The sequence below is a fragment of the Salarias fasciatus genome, chromosome 20, assembly GCF_902148845.1.
Source record: "Salarias fasciatus chromosome 20, fSalaFa1.1, whole genome shotgun sequence".
NCBI classification, from domain to species: Eukaryota; Metazoa; Chordata; class Actinopteri; order Blenniiformes; family Blenniidae; genus Salarias; species Salarias fasciatus.
In genome coordinates this window covers 5,009,890-5,028,189 of record NC_043764.1, presented here as the reverse complement: position 1 = coordinate 5,028,189, position 18,300 = coordinate 5,009,890, and the positions used below count along the sequence as shown (strand labels likewise).

The 18,300-nt window shown below is 45.4% G+C and overlaps 1 protein-coding gene across 1 annotated transcript; it reads right to left on the bottom strand.

Moving 5' to 3' along the window:
• Positions 1 to 2,204: 2,204 nt before the first annotated feature.
• On the bottom strand, positions 2,205 to 17,780 carry tmem240a (transmembrane protein 240a). The gene is made up of 4 exons (XM_030119424.1): positions 17,724 to 17,780; positions 17,257 to 17,363; positions 12,933 to 13,141; positions 2,205 to 2,363 (listed from the first exon to the last, which is right to left on the bottom strand). The coding sequence occupies exons 1-4, from the start codon at positions 17,778 to 17,780 to the stop codon at positions 2,209 to 2,211; spliced, it is 528 nt and encodes a 175-aa protein (XP_029975284.1). The 3' UTR covers positions 2,205 to 2,208.
• Between the last annotated feature and the right edge of the window lie 520 nt (positions 17,781 to 18,300).

Here is an 18,300-nt window from a genome sequence, read left to right as displayed (position 1 = left end):
ATAAAAAAAAATTGATTTGTTTTCCTAATCTGTGGCCCAAAATATGCTGATAACTTAAAGTGAATGCCTTGAATAAGCTGGAGGAGTCGCTTGCATGTATGGAAGTAAACACTGTGGCTCTCACAGTGTGGGGTGGGCCACCTCTGGGGGGTGCTAGAGGGCTAACAGCACACTGAAACATTCCTGAGATGCTTTATCCCTGAATGTTTCATTGCTTTTAATTATAAATATTTTGAAAAAAAAAAAGCAGGATGGCAAACATCTATTTCTATAACACCGTACATTTTTGAACTGTTGATGAATTAAGATGATTAAATCACAGATTTATTCTGTATATAAGGACCTACCAGATCTTAAATCAAAACCCTGTAACTGGCATAATAAGATTTCTACTTTACGCTGCCGGTGTATCTGGGCATGCTTGAGCCATTACACCCTATAAAAGATTATGAAATGGAGCATTTAGCCATGAGTTACTACCTGTGTGGTTCAAGCCCTACATGTGTGAGGACCTCAGACTTGGCACATGAGCATAAACGCCATCAGGAATGGGATCCTAATTAACTTCCCGTACAGCTGAAACCTTTCCCCCCCCTCACTCACTGTTTATTTCTGATGGAAGCAGAACTGCTGGACTTATACCTGTAAGAGCGATCTGAAACGTCCTCATTGCCTCTGGAGCAGAGCGAGGCTCTGGATAATAGCTGCGGGATTTGCTCAGTTGCATCGGGATGTCATCGGCGTTGTTAGTCACCACAGAAGTGTTGTTAGTCAGCGCTTTTGAAATTCCTACTTGAATTCTAACAAACCGAACCGGAGCTGTCGGCAGGACCCCTCTTTGTCACCCGTGCTCTGAAACAACCCCTCGCTATGAGGACGTTTTAACATCTCGGCTCATGCGATCGGAATGACACAATCAAACATCAGAGGTCACTGTTGTGCTTCAATGGCACTTTTAATAAAACAGACATTTCATCCTCACAACAGCAATGTCTGGACAGAGAGGGCGAGGGCGGGGAGGGGGCGAGGGTGAGGGTTCCCTCTGCTGATAGGCTGGTTACTCCTGATCGGTGCCAGGGAATTGGATAACGAAAATTGAACTGTGCTGTTGAGCACATGGTGAGGGGAATGTGTAGCTCTGTGTGTGTGAGTGTGTGTGTTTCTGTGTTGAACTGACTCATCTCGGCTGGCATTTGTTTCTCCTCCTTTTGTCTACTAAACAATGATAATATAGCAAAAGGAACCCCGACCTCAACCGTACCGGCTCCCCTCCCCCTCACATATTTACAGGAGAAAAAAAAATTAATACATTCAGTTAATTCACTAAGTAACAAAGCTAATTAATCTGTGTTTTTAGCAGAAATCACATGGTTTCACATCCAGTTTTCAAACAGACGCTTCTTTCCTTTTCATTCCTATAATCTTTACCCACACAGTCCATCATTAGGTTTTTCTATTGATAAACGACTCACACAAAAACCCCCCACGCACCCCCTTTTAAAGACTTTGAAATCCCACTTGCCCATATTTATAACTATTTACAGAAGCAGCAGTCTAACTGTCACAAAAAAAAAAACAAAAAAACCAACCCACCCACCAGTCTCGATCGCCCAATCCGGCACCACCGAAGGCCCCATCCCACCCGGCAGAGAGAGAGAAAGAAAGAAAAAAAAAAAATCCTGACACCCATCTTGCCGCCCCGTTCCATACACTGCCCACATCTTACCCTGTTCTAAAAGAGCATGCCAAGTTTAACAATGAACACAGAAAATGTCTCTATACAGAAAAAAAACACCCTTAAAAATGTTTGTTTGTTTTTTGTTTTTGTTTTTTTTTTTGTTCTTTTTCCCTCTTCCTCCCACAGGGGTGGACGTGGACATACGACAAGATTTCAGTGGCAACAAATATTTGTCGTCTTGCTCGGTTTGGGGATTGTTTAAGTGCTGACAGCGACTGAGTTGAATCGTCACCCAGTCCTGTCACGTGTCGTTTAGGAGGGCCACGTTATGAACAGCAGGAGGGCAGTTTTCCAAGGTCTCTGAGGCAACAGTTGGCCGTGGGGCAGTTTGGGAAGAAAGGACTCGGTGTTTAGGAGGACAGGAGTGTTGAAGACGGGGGTTGAGGGAAGACGGGGAGACTAGGTAATTTTTTTTTTTTCGATTTTGTTGTATAATTTCTTCGGGGAGGATTCATTTGTTTGTGTCAGAGTCAGAGGTGGCGTGGGCTGGGGTGGCCGTTGTGGTACAGCTTCTGCTTGATGTGGACCATGTTGCCACTGGAGTCTTCGAGCTGTCTGAGCTGGGCTCGGCGACGGAGGTCTCGAAGGTTGCAGAACTGAGGCAGCCACGACCAGGAAGGCGTATCTGGAGACAGAGAGGAGGGGGGGGGGGGGGGGTCAGACTCCACACGGTCACATGTTGTCTCAGCGAGGTGAACCCCAAACCCCAACTGAAGCATAAATCCCAACCTTTACCCATACACACCCTAAAACAGGAGCGTCAGAGCTGTCCTGACGCCCATGTAGTGAATCACTAGAATCAATACTAAAATACAGGAGAGGTCTGGAGACGCACTCTGCTCTGTCTATATCAGGAACTCAAGCTTTTACGCGGGAAGCCGTTCCTGACGCAGCCTGAGCTGAGAGGAGGGGGCTGTATCCAATAATAGTTATTGACCATTTTAAAAATAATAAAGCCAATTTCGTCAATAATTTGACAAAAATAAACATTATTAAAAATGTAAAAACTGCAGACAATGATCTAATAGCAGTCGTGCATTTTGCTGGTAAACTGCGTGGTACAGTGACGGAGTGAAGAGCTCCACCGAGTTCAGCTGCTGCTCCTCCACACACACACACAGGAGCCAGCTGAGGTGAGGTGAATTGGAGCATACTATTTGGAAGCCTTCTTGTCGACGCAGGACCCAGCGGAGAGGTTACAGCGCTTGTTTAGTCTGGGACGGGGATGTATAATGGATTAATGAATGAATGGAAGGCAAAGCGAACATATTCTTTCACTGAGGAGGCTTTGCTGTGCTGCACTCCATTATTCCATTATTGATTATATGACATTTACATGTTTGAAACAATACAGTACTGATGTTATTTGACCGACTGTTTACAAATCTGCAAGCTTCTGATTATCAGCTTGCTTCTCCAGCCTCTTGGCCTCTATTGTCCCCATTAGATTATGTACTGAATTATTCTAAATACGAGCCATTAACCATTACGAGCCATTAGCCTCGTAAGCCATTTTTAACACAACAGGATTCAATCAAATCACATCTTCACTGACAGTATTGTGCTTATTAAGTTATTTTACTGAAAACAAAGTTGGGTGTCAAAAAAAATCAAGCTCAAGCTTCTTTTTTCCAGCAGATGTATTAAATAGAGTTAATGTAGCACACTGTCCTGCAAAGAGTACAAAACGCACACACATGCAGCAAACCTGAACATGAACCCTGAAAACACATCCATTATTTGGTGACTCTAAAAATGCCCTCTGGGATTCCCATCCACCCATTTGTCTTTTATATCACTTCATGCAGTCCAGTCCAATCTGACGTTGGGAAGAGGGCAGGGACAGGTCACCAGTCCATCACAAGACGGACACTAAGACACACAGTCTCACACACACACCGGTCGACCAAACATGTTGGAGTCAAAGAGTCCAGAAAAGGAAAAAATCAAAAGAAGAAAAGTGGACATGGTTATCTCGGAACTGTCTTGGAAACCGCTGCCTTTGCACAAATGTTCATGCACAACTTTAAAAGCTCAAAGGTAAAACACGCAGGTAAGCACTAACAAGGAAACTCATACGTGCCGCAGTGGAGAAAGGAGCGGCAACAATCGAATGCATGCTTTCGAAGACACCAAAGCCGAGCAGCGAGACGACACACTCAAAACACACAATAGTGAAAAGTCCATCTTAGCCTGGATTCCTGGCTCTAAATCCCGTTAGAAGCAGAGCAGACATCAACAAGCGGCGGCACAGAGGACTGATCTGCTGGCTGAGAACAGACTCTTTTTCTATGTAAACAATGTAAATTCAAGTCTGAGCTTCTCCGTGTGTTTGAATTACTCCTGTAGTACACACTGTGAACTGCTGGCTGGGTTTACCTTCGGTTTCCATGTGAGTATTGGTCGCTCTTTTTGCTCTTTTTGTGTGGAGAAATGATGCATCTTGAAATATTGAATCACTAATGTTGAATTTGTATATTTAAACACATCAAAATGTTTAACATTATTTAGAAATTCTCTGTTTGTTTTCCTCCGCCTGCCAGTAAAACAATAACTCACACTATTAACTGACGGGATTCATGCAGTGAGGCTGATAAAAGGCTGGAGATGTGATAATGCATTCACAAAAATCAACCATTAATTAGATTATTTCAGTGGGAGTGAACATGTTTGACCAGTTTAAAGGAATTTCTTCCATTCACAATGTTCAGAATATAAAATGTGTGAAAACAGGACAAAAAAAAAACTGCAAGAGCACTAAAAGTGCAACTGGTGCATCCATGCAAAATGAACAATTTAAACAAAATGAATTGCTTATAAAATGTGACGAAAATTGTTTGCAAACTCTTGTAACAGTAAAGGCAATAATCTTTTCACCCTTGGAAAGTCCCTCTTTTCTCATTATTTGTGAAGAAAAAGGAGACACTGCAGCGACGAGCAGCAGAGCTGAGTCTGCGGTTTGCTCTCCAGAAAGATGTACTCCATCTTATCAGTGAAACGACCCGTCCTGCTGCTGCCATCCACGCTGCTTCTGAGCCCCTCGGTTGTCGATTGGCATCTCTCAATGCAGAGAGATGTCAAAATGAAATTCTGCAGCCAGTGGAAATCCCATATCTCCACAGTCACTGGGGAAACTCCACCCTCCAAGATCACGGCGCTCGCCCCCCGCAGAGCAGGATTTTGTCGGAGACGACCTCCAGAATTCAGGAGCGGAGAAGCTGGAGTGTGTGGACTGACACCAACACACTGGCGTCGGAATTCGGATAAATCCTCTAAAATACAGTAGATGTTAAACTGATTAAACTGGAGTTTCACATCATCATGTTGAAACCTGTGATGTGAATAAAAGACGTTCGAGAAGACCGTTTGTCTGTCGTTTTCTGTGGTAACTTTTTGTTCCAAACCGGTAAGTTTATAACCATCTGCCGAATCGAAGATTAAAAACCATTGACCAAAAAAAAAAAAAAAAAGGAAATCTGTTTTAAACTTCTCAAAGTCACAAAAATGGCATTTTCTCCTTTGTTTCCACAAATTTTTGATTCACTAAAGCAAAAAACATTTTGAGTATTTTTATATGGTAATTTGAAGAAAAATACATTCAACCATTTTTTTGTTTTACCACATAGGTTTGCGGTTACCCACCCACTGGACTGGACTTTGTAGGAAGTATCGGTATCGTATCGGAATCAGCGACACTGTCTTTGGTTTTACCTGGAATACAGTGACAACACACTTTGAGCAGCTCTGACCGCTACGCCACTGAACATGACTGAAAACTGTTTGGATGTTCTGTTTGAGCACCGACACAATCACACTGGCCGACTGGTTTCCAAACGGGATGCCATCCGACAGCAGTGTGTGGCCAGGCTGGAGACCAGCCTGAGGAAGAGGTGCCTAATGCATGTTTTTGAGAATATGGGAAGAAAGTGGAGAACATGCAGATTATCAAGCCCAGATTCTGGATGTTTTTGCTTTGAGACGAGCGTGTTTAACCACTACACCACCATGACCGCCGCCACAAACCACTTCAGTGGAATAGATTTCTTTTTTGCAGCTAAAGCTGCATGGAAATGGTTAGAGAAGTGAACAGTGGAAATTATACGTCTTGAACCTCATTTCCTCTTCTCGGTTGATGTATGCGAGCTGTGCTGTGCACATGATGCGTAAAAACTGTAGAAAACAGGACCCTCCCGACTGTTTGAGCAACCTTTAAACACAAACCAAACGAAAGGCCCAGAGTTCCCCGGGGCACGCTCGCAGCTCACATTGTGAGTTATGTGGACTTCACACTGGAAACGCTGATCTTTAATAAGTCTTCTCGGCTCAGCCTCCATGACATCCAGAACTTGTAATTCTGGAAAGTAGGGCTGAATTGTTGTCTCCGTTATTTATTTATTTATTTTTTACAGTGAGGGCAGAGTGGCGGAGAGGAGTTAAAAGATTGGACCACTGGAATATTGGATGGGAGCAGTAAATGTTGTCAATCTCTTCTAGTGTCCCGTGGCATTTGTCCTTGATCCCTCACACTTCACTCCCAAGGATTTTACATCTTTATACATATATATTATAGCAAATATATATATTCATCAATTACCAGCACTGCAGAATCAGTGTTCGTCTGGTGAGGCTGATGTGCAGAACATGGAGGAATAAGAGAAAAAAGGGGCGTTGGGGGGTTGAAAGTTGAGGGTGGGCAGGAGCGGACATGCCGGAGCTAACAGTCCTGCTTGTTGGGTTATAAAGTGAAGTCGGCAAGGCGGAGCAGCGAGGACGAAGGAGGGGAGAGCCCCAGACAGCAGGACCCAGAAGCAAATGGCCCTGCCGGAGGATGAGTGAGAGAGCAGTGGGGGCGGAGGAGGGGGAGGCGCTGGGTGGAGGGGGGAGGTGAGGAAGAAGAGAGAGAGTTATTTATAGCTGTGAATGGGTATGCTGTCCACAAGGACTGCTCTGAAGGGTATCCAAAGAAAAAAGGGGCAACGAAGACAGGTTTCTCTCATTTGAATAAAAGGATGGAGATGGAGTTGGGGGGGGAATGATAATGGCGGGCTGAAAGCGGGAGGCACGATTGTTGTGCTCTTTTGGAGCAGGGGGAAGCGGGAGGCGTGGGTTAATACCGAACGCCAAGTCATCAGTTTTTTGTTTTTTTTTTTGCCTTCCAATTGTTGTGCTTTTTCTATTCCCGCCAGTGTATTTGCAAAAGGGACTCTGCGATCAGATATTTACGCAAATTCAATGATAAGAGCGAGCAGCGTAGCTGCAGGAAGCATTGTAAAGGAAATGACCGGCAGCAGATTCAATCAGTGACGAGGGAGGAGAGAGGAGGAGGAGGAGGAGGAGGAGGAGCCACAGATGGAATTAGGGGAGAAAAAAAGGAGAGGAATCAATGTGCATCTCAATGCACCGTGTGTCTTTACGTGTGTGTGTGTGTGTGTGTGTGTGTGTGTGTGTGTTTCTCCGCTGCCATTCCAGCTGCTCTCTCTCATTCTATTTATAGCTTTTGGAGAAGTGTGTGTATGTGTGTGCGTGTGAGTGGGGGTGGGGATGGGATGTGACAGCATCTCCATCCTGTTCCCCACAAACACACACACACACACACACACACACACACACACACCCTTCCTCGCTCCGTCAGCCTCACCTTCACTCCTCATCTCAGGGAGGCTAAACGAGTCTGACCGTGCACCAGCGTCACGACACACAAGCACGCACACACACACAAACACATGCATGCATACACGTGCACGTGTATAAGTGAGGGGCATTCCCTCCCAGTCCAAAGGAGAGAAAAAGCCATTTCCCCCCTCCTGTAAGTGCTGGTCATGAATATGGAGACTCCCTTCTTTCTGGGTCTTCTTCCTTTTTTTCTTTAATGGAGAAAGCAGCTCTGTCTCTCTCTCTCTCTGCAGTAAAGCTTTCCCTACTTCTGAGCCACGATGCAACATTGAAACTTCAACTTGTTTATCAGAGTGGCAACAACAACCCCACTGCCCCCCCCCCCCCCCAAAAAAAAATAAAATAAATAATAAATAAATAAATACATAAAAACTCCGGAAGTGGTGCGAGTTGCTGTTCTTTGATCATCTGTCACTTCCACATCTCGCCTGAGGAGCTTTTCCACGGCGTATCCGGTATCCAGGTCACACCTCACCTACTTTATCCTTAAAACTGGAGATCCAGGCCATCCCCGCATCTCCAGCGCAGCCCGATGCCGAGTGATACACACAAGCAGGGAGCCAACAGAACCTTCCAGTCCTGGTTTTTTTTGTTTTTTTTTGGTGTCAGTATTCAGCATCTCTAAATTTAGCGCAAACTGTGTGAGCAGAATCCAGGAGTTTGATCCTGGTGGGGCGGGAAAAGCCCGAGCAGCCATCACCACCGTGAGAAAGTAAACCACCGTAATCCTGGACGGTAATTCTCAGCTCATCAATGAACAATCCAGCCCGTGCGCTCAGGCGGCGGCGGCGGCGGCGGCGGCTGACGTGTCTTCAGCTGAGTGGGATTTCATGCTGTCATGTCATGATTTCACACACGTCTTAATAGCTGCTCAGCTTTAGTGCCACTGAAAACCTTTTTTAATTCTTCACTCGGAGTCGCTCGCCCCAAAAGATGCGAGCGAGCTACACACCACATGTTCTGTCTCATTAAATCTGCCGCATTCCTTTTCTTCTGCTGAACTAACATGCATCCCTCATCTGTCAGGAGGAGATGGGAGGAGAAATGAAACAGATATTTCAGAGAGCGAACGTGCTGACAGGAGACAGGAAATTAAGAGGCAACTATCACACTTGGTTGGATTTAAACACACGGTATGTGGGAATGTAGCATTCACTACAGCGCGACAGATGGCGAGAATTAAGTCATATCTCCATCTCTGTTATTCAAGCCTGGTTTGAACCAGTCTCCCTGACGGTGTTGTGTCTATTCATACAACCTCAGTCCCCTTCAAATAAGATGCAGCGATTAGCAAATCTCTTAAGAAAGTAAAAAAAAAAAAATAGAGCATTCAGTTACAATGTTGGCCAATTGTTAAGAGGAGCAATATACTTCTAAAAGCTGCACCAGGGGAAGAGAAAGTTGCTAAAATCTACAGTTTCCTTATCATACTTTCCATAACTCGTCAGTTTTCTTCTGCTGTTTGGTTCAGAGGGTTCAAACAGACACGAGGAGACTCAACGTTCTCCGCTGTGGAAGCCCGAGACGCCGATGCCAGACCTTTCAGCCAATCAAAATCTACAATCACAAACTCCGCAAGACAGCCTGAGACACAAATGTTTGAGATCTTTCAGACGTGCGCTGACAAGGAGTGCGCGACCGGATCACAAAAAATGGAGAGAGCCGGAACAGATGAACATGCCACAGGGAGAGGCCGAGCACGCTGCCAACGACGCAATGGAAAGAGCTTACTTAAGCCTTCTGTCCCATCGGGGGAGGAGAGGAGCGGAGGCAGAATCAGCGACGCCACATAATGAATTCAAACAATTAAGAAAACGGGACTTCAGTTCATCTGTCGACTTTCTTTGGGATCTCAGGTGGTATGAAAATAACAGCACTGTTTAGTCACAAAAACACACCCAGAAACCACTGCTTCAAAACGCCATCGGCAAACGCAACCTCGAGTTGTATTAGCCGAACCACGTCACTGTTGTGTGCCGCAACTGAAGCGACACCGCAGGGAAGTTGGGATCCAAGCAGAACATTGTGCGTTCTCATTTCTTTTCCCACCGCCTTATTGAGACATTGAAATGACGCCTGTGCCTGCCGGTCCTGTTTCAGTGTGTAGTCATCACTTATCATCACTTACATGTGCAATCAATCACTCCGCTCCACATCACCACTGTGGCCTTGTGGGGGAAATTTATAGAGCCTGCCTGAGCAAAACTGTCATAAACAGGAAATACCTACAAGGTATAAGGTTCATTCCATCTGAGAGAGGTGTTGGGGAAAGCCCTGTTTTTGTTTCCTGACTTGGATTTCATAGGTAGAAGCAACTTATCCGGATTTCCACCCTCCTGCTTTCAGTCCGCTGGAGCAATAGTTCACCTGGAGGTTGTTTACAAGTCGATATACAGTGTGATCCATGTTGGTGACGAAGAAAGCAGTCAGTCTTTATTTTAGACACTGCTTTTCCTCGCTAGTTCCCTGGATCGGTTTCTAACGTTTGTGACAGATGACGCGAGTGTCAGGCGGGTCTCGTACAATCATTCCGCTAATGCATATTAAATTTGCACTTCGCTCGAAGTACTTGTTTTTGGACTGAAGCATGAAAATCACACAAACTTTCTGAGTGTTCGCGATGCGACGGCACTAAGTGCCCATGCTGAGGTTATCCTGCAGACATTTCTGGGACATACAGCTACTCAGGCAGAAGTAATGGACGAGCTAGACGAGCTCTGCACACCCGTGGTGAGCGCGTCTTCAGGACACGTTAATCTCCTGTTAGCTTTTTTTTTAGGGTGAGACGTATTACACCCTGATCGTAGATTCAATTTGGATTTGTGCTGGTCAGGTGCGTTTACTGCTTCATGGCAAAAATCAGCCGACCTTTGTACAACTGTTATAGATATAAGCTGCAACCACACCACAGAAAACAATGATAATAAATATATTTCTTTGGCTCAATTCATGTGGACAAAGCACCATCTCTGAACAGATCCATTTAATTGACTAATTCAACACCATAAACCACCTGCCCTCCATTTAAAAAGGTTCCCCGACCTTGCCACTGCATTAAAAAAGTGTCAAGGCGAAATGGAGACCAGTGACCTCAAGTAAATCTTGAAGTAACTCCACCCACCTCCAAACCAAAGGAAAACGTCTAATCAGAAAAAAAAAACAAAAAACACTGGGAAACACCTGCAGGTCCTTAATCCTTTTGTGGATTCAGGGTTGGGGATCATGGAGTCGATCCCAGCCGGCAGGTTACATCCTGGACCAGCCGCTCGTCCGTCACAGGACAAACACAAACCATCACTCACCCACACTCACGCCCACGGGCCAATTACAGCTGACAATCATCCTCAAACGGGTGTTTTCGGACAACTGGAGGCCTCCAGCTGCACTCAAACCTCCACAGCCCGCAGGAGGACATGTGATCCAATACGACACAGTCAGTAGATGTATATTCGCTTGTTTTAGAAGCCCTACAAGGTTAAAGCTTGGCGGCAGTGAATGTTCTTGTGGTCACTGCTTTCGACACGCTGCAGCCGATTCTGAGCGCTGTTCATGCTCTCCAACAGGAGAGGCCACATTCAGGAAATCCTCTCCTCCCGTCACAGCCTGCCAGCCAGTACAGGTGATTTTACGGATTTAAGAAGGCTTATTTGTGTGATTGGCAAATCTGATTGCAGGCAGAGATCCTCTTCCAGGCCCTTTGAGGGATTCTGCGAGGAGACTCTGGAGCCCTCAGCAGGTACAGTCACACATCCCAGGCTCTCAAGTCTTTCCACAAATCCTACTTTTTTACAGATAGAGCTGATGGTGTAACGGTTTGCATTCTTCCTTTAGTGGGTTGAAGGGATCTTTTTCATAATCTACCTTTGCCCTGTGGATTGCTTTTGATAATCACGAATTGCTGCATTTGAATGTCTTCCCTATTTTTAGCAAAACCCCATGGTTACCTTAACTTCTCAAGAAAACAGAAAAAAAAAACCAAAAAAACGAAAACCTTAACAATTCATATAATCATGATGAATCTTGCAGGAACTGGCATTTTGTCAGATTGAGGAAAAGTTAAAGACTGTTAGTGAAGACATTAATCTCTTCTACTCAATTGTTATTGAATTGGATGAATCAGAATATAAAAAAAATGAATAGTATTTCATATTACTACACTGTTTTGTTTTTCTACATTCATTCATTAATGTAGCGTATGCAGGAAAAAAGTGCTTGTGTTTAGTTTAACTGGTGAGCTGTGAATGATTTCTGTTAAACAAAACATTGGACATTAGATTAAAAAAGATACTGAAAAGAACAAATTATTGTCATGGGTTGTCACAGAGTAACCTTCTTTGCACATTAACATATCTAACATCTGCTTCAGAAACAATGATTTTCCTTTGTTTTCTTCCCTGAAGCTTCTGTTGTTTATCTTTTTTGTCTGTTTTCACCAGTCTGTCTTATCTCATTAAAGCATCGTTTTACGCTGTCGTATTGAATAATATCATCAGCAGGTAATCAGTTGCAGTATATTCAGAAGTTTTTGATTACACCTAATGACGCTGCCATTAGACACGCATGTGGATGCCACTGTTTCCTGAAAACAAATTAGGGGGATTATTAGTGGGATATGGATTGAGGGATTCAGATTGTCCCACAAATAAATAAATAAATAAATAAATAAATAAATAAGAGAGAAAAAAACATCTAAATTTAGTGTTTCACCTCAGCCGGAGCGTCTGAAATGCCTACGTCTGAATCATCTCTCAGTTGAAAGGTTTTCGCGGTGATTTTCCAAGAGGTTGCAGTAAACTGAGAAAGAAAATCACAGCGAGCCGAGCCAAAATTGGGCCTCGCAGCGGGGGGCAAGGTCATTTTCCAGAGCTCTGCCGACTGCTGTGTTAACCTGGCAAGCGGTTTCAGATGCAAAGCCACAGTGCATAACCACGTACAGCGAGCACAACTGCTCCGTTGCTATGGCAAGCCTTTGAAGAAAAGGTATTTTATTTCACCTGTGAGACTGCGAGTATTCCCATCTTAGTCTGGTCATTTAGCTGCGTGGTCACTGTAGGATGGAGCCTCTCCACCCCTCTGGAACACAGCCTCCCTGCATGCTTTATGTGCCTCTAATGTCAAACACCTTTATCATGTTCTTTCTGTATGTGTGTGAGAGGTTTCGTCAGTTTCCTTCAGTAGTCCAAAATAATGCTTTAACTTAAGAAATGTGAACGTGAGTGTGTGTGTGTGATGATCAGCCTCTCTGTGTTTGTCCTGGGTGTATCCTGCTTCTGTTCATAATCAGCAGCGATTTGCAAGTTTAAGATGGATAAAAGGAGTTTAGAAGATGGATGGATGACTCTCAGCTTGATGACAACAAACGACACTCCAGGGCAGAAGAACACAGTCTTGATCCACACACACACACACACACACACACACATGCAAAGTGCTGGTAAAGATACTGTATGCATGACATTCAGGCACTGCTGGACTCATGCTTGACTTCACATGTATCTGCGGTGGACATTTTCCAGCTTACCGTAGTAGCGGCTCGCCCTCCAGGCCCTGACGGCGCAGTGTAGGACTCCGTCCAGCCACAACAGCAGCCAGCTGATGCAGAAGCCGAGCAGCAGCCCCAGCATCAAGTCCATCTCCTGCTTGGTCACGCTGTCACTCACAAAGTAGTTTTCTGAAGAGTCCACCAAGGAATGGTCCCCATCGTATGGGATTACATAGTGGACGTGGTGCCTGGCGGCGAGGACAGACAGCGAAATGTGAGGGAAGCATCAGATACAGCGTGAGAATGTATGTACTTTATATACACCCCTTTTAACTTGGAGGATGTCTGGAGATTTCTAAATTGCACTAATCCGCACTTTGCTGGAAACCCCTGAAACCCTCTCAAGGACCCTTGGGTGTCCCCAGGCTGCACTTTAGGCTGAAAAGTTTATGCTTGAGTTGTGATTTTATATTTTCAGAAGATGCCCACGGCCTTAAAACAGAATGAGGAGTTTTTTTTCTCTCTCTTGTGTATTTCAGCGACTGCTGCTGAGGATCTGAAGCAATATTCCACTTGGTCAACAAAAAAATCCTGTCATGTGAACGATGTCAACTTTATTGCTTTTGTCACAAATTTCACATGATCCTTGACGGCTAATAAGCAGGTTTTCACGTCTCGCTGGACACCAAGAGGAACTGTGTTGAGTAAAATGTGGAAATGATGCACTGACAAAACGCACATTCAATGTCAGCTGACGCTGAAGTACGTGATCGAATGCACCTCTCTGATGGATCACAGTTAAGGGACGGCGTGCAACATGGCTTCACATAAAGTTAAGCACAAAAACTACCGCGGCAGCGACCGATCGACAATCATCCGCTAACATGCATCGTCTTCGGGCAGGGACTCCGTGGTGAAAACAGATGCATCCACTTGATATGACAGCTATACTATGTTGGCGTTGCCGGCACTCATGGGAGGGGATGAAGGCTTTTCTTCCTCGCAAGCAACACAGACGGTTGTCAGACAAACACGGCTGAGGAGCAGAGAGATTTGAAAGTGAATACAGAGGCACTCGCATAGTATGAGGGCAATGCCGTTAGAGCAGTTATAGCCAAATTGAGAGTTTTTTTTAAGGAGTCTCACAATAAAGGCACAGTGAATGAGGCCGAGTCAAACTTGGAGATTTCCACAAGACAGATTTTAAAAATGAACAGTCAGAGTCGAACCAGCAGATTTAAATCATTGAAGTGCCACATTTTAGTGACTGAATACTGTTGTAAATGTCTTCATTCTTTCTGACAAATAGCTCACAATTTCCACAAACTGCTGCATATAACTGTGTCTGTGGATAAAACGCCGTCCACCTAAAAACGGTCAACTTCATTAAGAAAAGAAAAAAACCCCACCCTCACTGACTGACCGACAGGCGATCAGCGCTGGAACAATACAACACCTGTCATGTTATGCGAGGACAAGAAAAAAACAACAAGTCAGTATTTCAAGTAACTTAGTGGAGAAAAAGTCCTCTTCAGGGATCAAAGCTGCACCGCTGTGCTTTCCCCACCTGTGTTTTGCAGCCACCATGGTCCATTAACAGCAAAACATTCCCCGAAAACAACAAGCATAAAGTAAAGATGACCTGAGATTTCACTTCAGGTCTCCTCCGCAGCGTCCCCGAGGACGGCTTTTTGAAGAAAGGCTCAAGTGTGTGTAAATAAAAAAAGAGTTTACAACACATTGCCTCTATACACTAGAAAAAAGGGAGGCGGTGGAATTCACTGCAATTTACTGTGTTTTCTGCACAGTTAATTACTTTAAGTTAAGTGTTAGTGGCATAAAGACAGTTTGGCACTCATTGGGGTGCGACATCCCCACAATTCCACTGATTAACAAATTGAACTGTTGGCTATATATATTTTTTTTACTATATATGTTAATTTTTTGTATTAAAAGTGCATTTTTTACTACTTGCTTATGGCATGTTGATCTTTTTAAGATATCAGTATTTTTGTAATGTTCTTATTTTCAGTGTGTGGAAGCTGTTTTCTGTTACACGTGCAGTTTTTAGGGTGGTAAGAAGTAGTCAAGGTGTGCTCACTCAGTAAATACAAGAATTGTTACACTGATCACCTAAGCTAAGAATGCATAGTTATATCTTTTTAATCATCCCATAAGACTCAACGAAAGTTTGTGTAGTGAAAAAGAAACTCATTATCAAGCTCGCAGTGACGCTAAGGGAAGCTGCAGGTGAACAGGACGCTTTAATGTGCACCGTAAGAGACGACCGAGCCTGTGAGTTTTACTGTAATTAACTGACTGGAGTTGAAGAGGAAAGTGCTGTCTTAAAAAAAAGTTTACAGTAAGTAAGCTTGAATTTACTGCAGAAGTATGTAGCAGTAAGTTACTGGCGGCAATTAACACATGCTTTAATGTAAAAGTTTTTAAGAGCAACTTCCTGTAAAACAGTTCTGCGGTAACTTTGAGGACCTACCAGTTGATTACTGTGAAGGTTGTGTTCACCTGCACTTTAAAAACCCTGGTCTGCTCCTTCTTTCCACCTCAAAAATGAAAATATTTGTGGAAGAGAGAGAGAGCATTTTCATCACATCCTTGTTACTATCCTCAAAACAAAGGCAGCATATTGAAAACGAGGCATCAGCCTGTCAGGAAGGCCACGACTACATCCAGTGGCGTCCAAATCCGAGCGCGGAGCCTGCCAAATAAAATGACACTGGCGGTGTCCTCAAGCCTGATAAGGTGAGTCGCTGTGGGCGTCCCGACACCTCCACGCCTGGCGGACGGAAGGGCAGGCTGGCAGAGCCCGAGCTCGCCTCTGTTCATCCATGTATCCCACATTTCTGCTGTTCATGTGAAAACAGATGACTGGCTCCCGTTCAGGAGTTTCCAGGTCAGTGAAAGACACTGTGTGGTTCCAGTAACCTGAACACTAACGGGAGGAGCAGGGGTTCGACTCTGCCTGCCCTACAGCGGCATTTGGTCTCTGCTCTTTTTTTGTCGTTACATCAACAGTGGTAAGACTGACACAGCTGTCCAAATACTACAAAATAAGACTATCAGTGATGCATCAAGTAATCCACAAGCTGTTGCCAAACGTGTCATTATTTTGGGGGCTGGATTAGGCTATATCATGTCATATTTGTCAGCCTGTGCTAAGAGGCCTTTCCAAACTTTGACTCAGATTATTCCTCCCCTGTCAGGCCTAATCAAATATGATTGATGATGACCCATTTCTGGATTTACAGGCTAAAACACACACACACTCTTGCAGTGGAACTAGATTCTTAATGCTGCTAATGAACTGCTAACACATCAGCCCCCTCACTGCAGCATGCTCACTATAGACTGCTGTTTTGTTTTAATGTGCATCTGTTCAGCTTGCACCAACACGAATGGTGAAAATTCCCTCCCCAAAGCCCTGATGTGCTCTCATGGCTGTAGCCAGGCTGTGTAGCTGCAGGATATGGGCCAATCAGAGGCTCATATCCGAGGACTGTATGAGTGTGAGCCCGTTTGATAAGAGGATTCTTAGTTTAAAATGTTGCTCCAACATTGTTGCTATGCCCTGTGGCTCTGTGGAGACTTGAAAACAGAGGGAAGGAGAGAGAGAAAGAGAAAGAGAAAGAGAGGCCCACTTGTGTCTCTGCTCCACACAGACCAGACTGCTGGATTATTATTATTATTTAACTGTTGATGAGGGGGAGGCCTCGTGATCGCCCATAATAACAATAATAATAATAAATAAATTCCGGGTGAAATTATTAATGAGCGTCTCGCTGCTGACAGTGACAGCAAGCAGCAGGAAGCCAGCAGTGAAACCCGGAGCCCCACAGCACTTCCCCCGCCGCTCCGGCTCTCATATCGTCCGTAATTAGCCCGACGGCGAGCGGCGTTAATATTCACCGAGCACGAGCAGGCCCGCGCGCGGCGCGCGGCGCACTTGATGCTCACGTTGTTTTTTTTTTTTTTTTGTTTTTTTTTTCGGTTGTTTTGAACGGCCTCGCATTGCTCCTGGTTCATTACCTATTTATGGCTCCGACACACACCTCGGTATATGCAGCAAAAGAGCCGAATAACCCGCTCGCAGCCGACAGCCTTCAAAAAACACACCACACACACACACACACACACACACACACTCACGAACAGACACACACACACACCGAGCGATGGAGCCGCGACGTTACGGCAGACAGGCTGAGTGAGAGGGGCTCTGCGGGGCTCGCATCTTCCCAGGCCTCTTCAGCAATTAAGAATTGACGGGTGGAGGAGAGAGAAGAGCAGCAGCAGCAGCAGCACACACACACACACCACCATGTTTCCCCCAGACGCCGCTATTTACCTTCCACAGTTGCAGTGACAGACGCGGTCCTCCCCTCGTAGATGCGGTAAGATGTAGTTGTGAAAGCGATCCAGTAGTGCGTTCATGTCCATTAAACAGGCTATCGCCTGCAAAGAATCATGCCAGTCAGCTGGGACATGTCAAGCAATGGGCTAGGCTATACCACTACACACAACGACTCAGTCCCTCCATCCTACCACACGATGAGTAATAAGAGTAAAGACTGTCAAGGGAAAGGATATGAAACAGTCCTGGCAGATCCTCCTCGATCCTAAAGAGGGGGACTCTTGCCTCAAAACGGACTCAGATTATTTATTTATGACAGCAGGTAATTATAGGTAGGCTAACCTACTTCCACATGTCACTGAAGGGCCTGTTCTAAGGTGGTTTATCTCACATTTGCCTCTCCTTTTGGGGAAGGATTTAAAAGAACATCATCGGTTGTGGGAGGGGGATATATATCTTACCATTACAACTGAAGCACCAAGAATCATAAAAATCATGGTGGTTGTGATCATATGCATCAAAACTTCCAAACTGGCCGCCGTCCTGTGGCCCGGGCTCTACCCGCGGCGGTGCAGACGCTCCGGCTGGGCTCTGGGCGCTCCGTCCCGGCAGGAGCCGCTCATGGAGCCGCCACGCCGCTCCTGGCTCCCCGTGCCTTCAAACTGCCCGGTCCTCCCCTCTCCCGTCCCCTCCTACACACGGCAAGCCGCTTCTCGCAACCCTCACTGCGCCCTCTCCATCCAGGGGAGCCCCCCCCACCCCCACCCCTCCCCAACCCCCGGCCGGCCGGTCGGATGCGGCTGCCGCTCGCTCCGAGGAGCCAGTCCTCTCCTAATTACCGATGCAAAAGTGATCCGTTCCTCCAGCCGCCTTTCTATATCTATCTCAGGCTGAAAAAAAACACCATGGTAAAAAAAAAAAAAGAAAAAAGAACAGAGGCTCCCGCGATATCCTCCGAGGGGCGCCTCGGTATCCTCTCCCCCCTTCCCAAGTTATTCCAAGCCGGGTCTGCGTCTCACTGCCGGTGAATCCCGTCCT

Bases quoted from the DNA above. Each gene is read 5' to 3' on its own strand.
- tmem240a (XM_030119424.1), bottom strand. From the start codon at position 17,780: ATGCATATGATCACAACCACCATGATTTTTATGATTCTTGGTGCTTCA. The intron at 17,364-17,723 runs GTAAGATATATA...GATTCTTTGCAG, and splicing joins TTGGTGCTTCAGTTGTAATG to GCGATAGCCTGTTTAATGGA. The intron at 13,142-17,256 runs GTAAATAGCGGC...CCTCGCCGCCAG, and splicing joins TGTCACTGCAACTGTGGAAG to GCACCACGTCCACTATGTAA.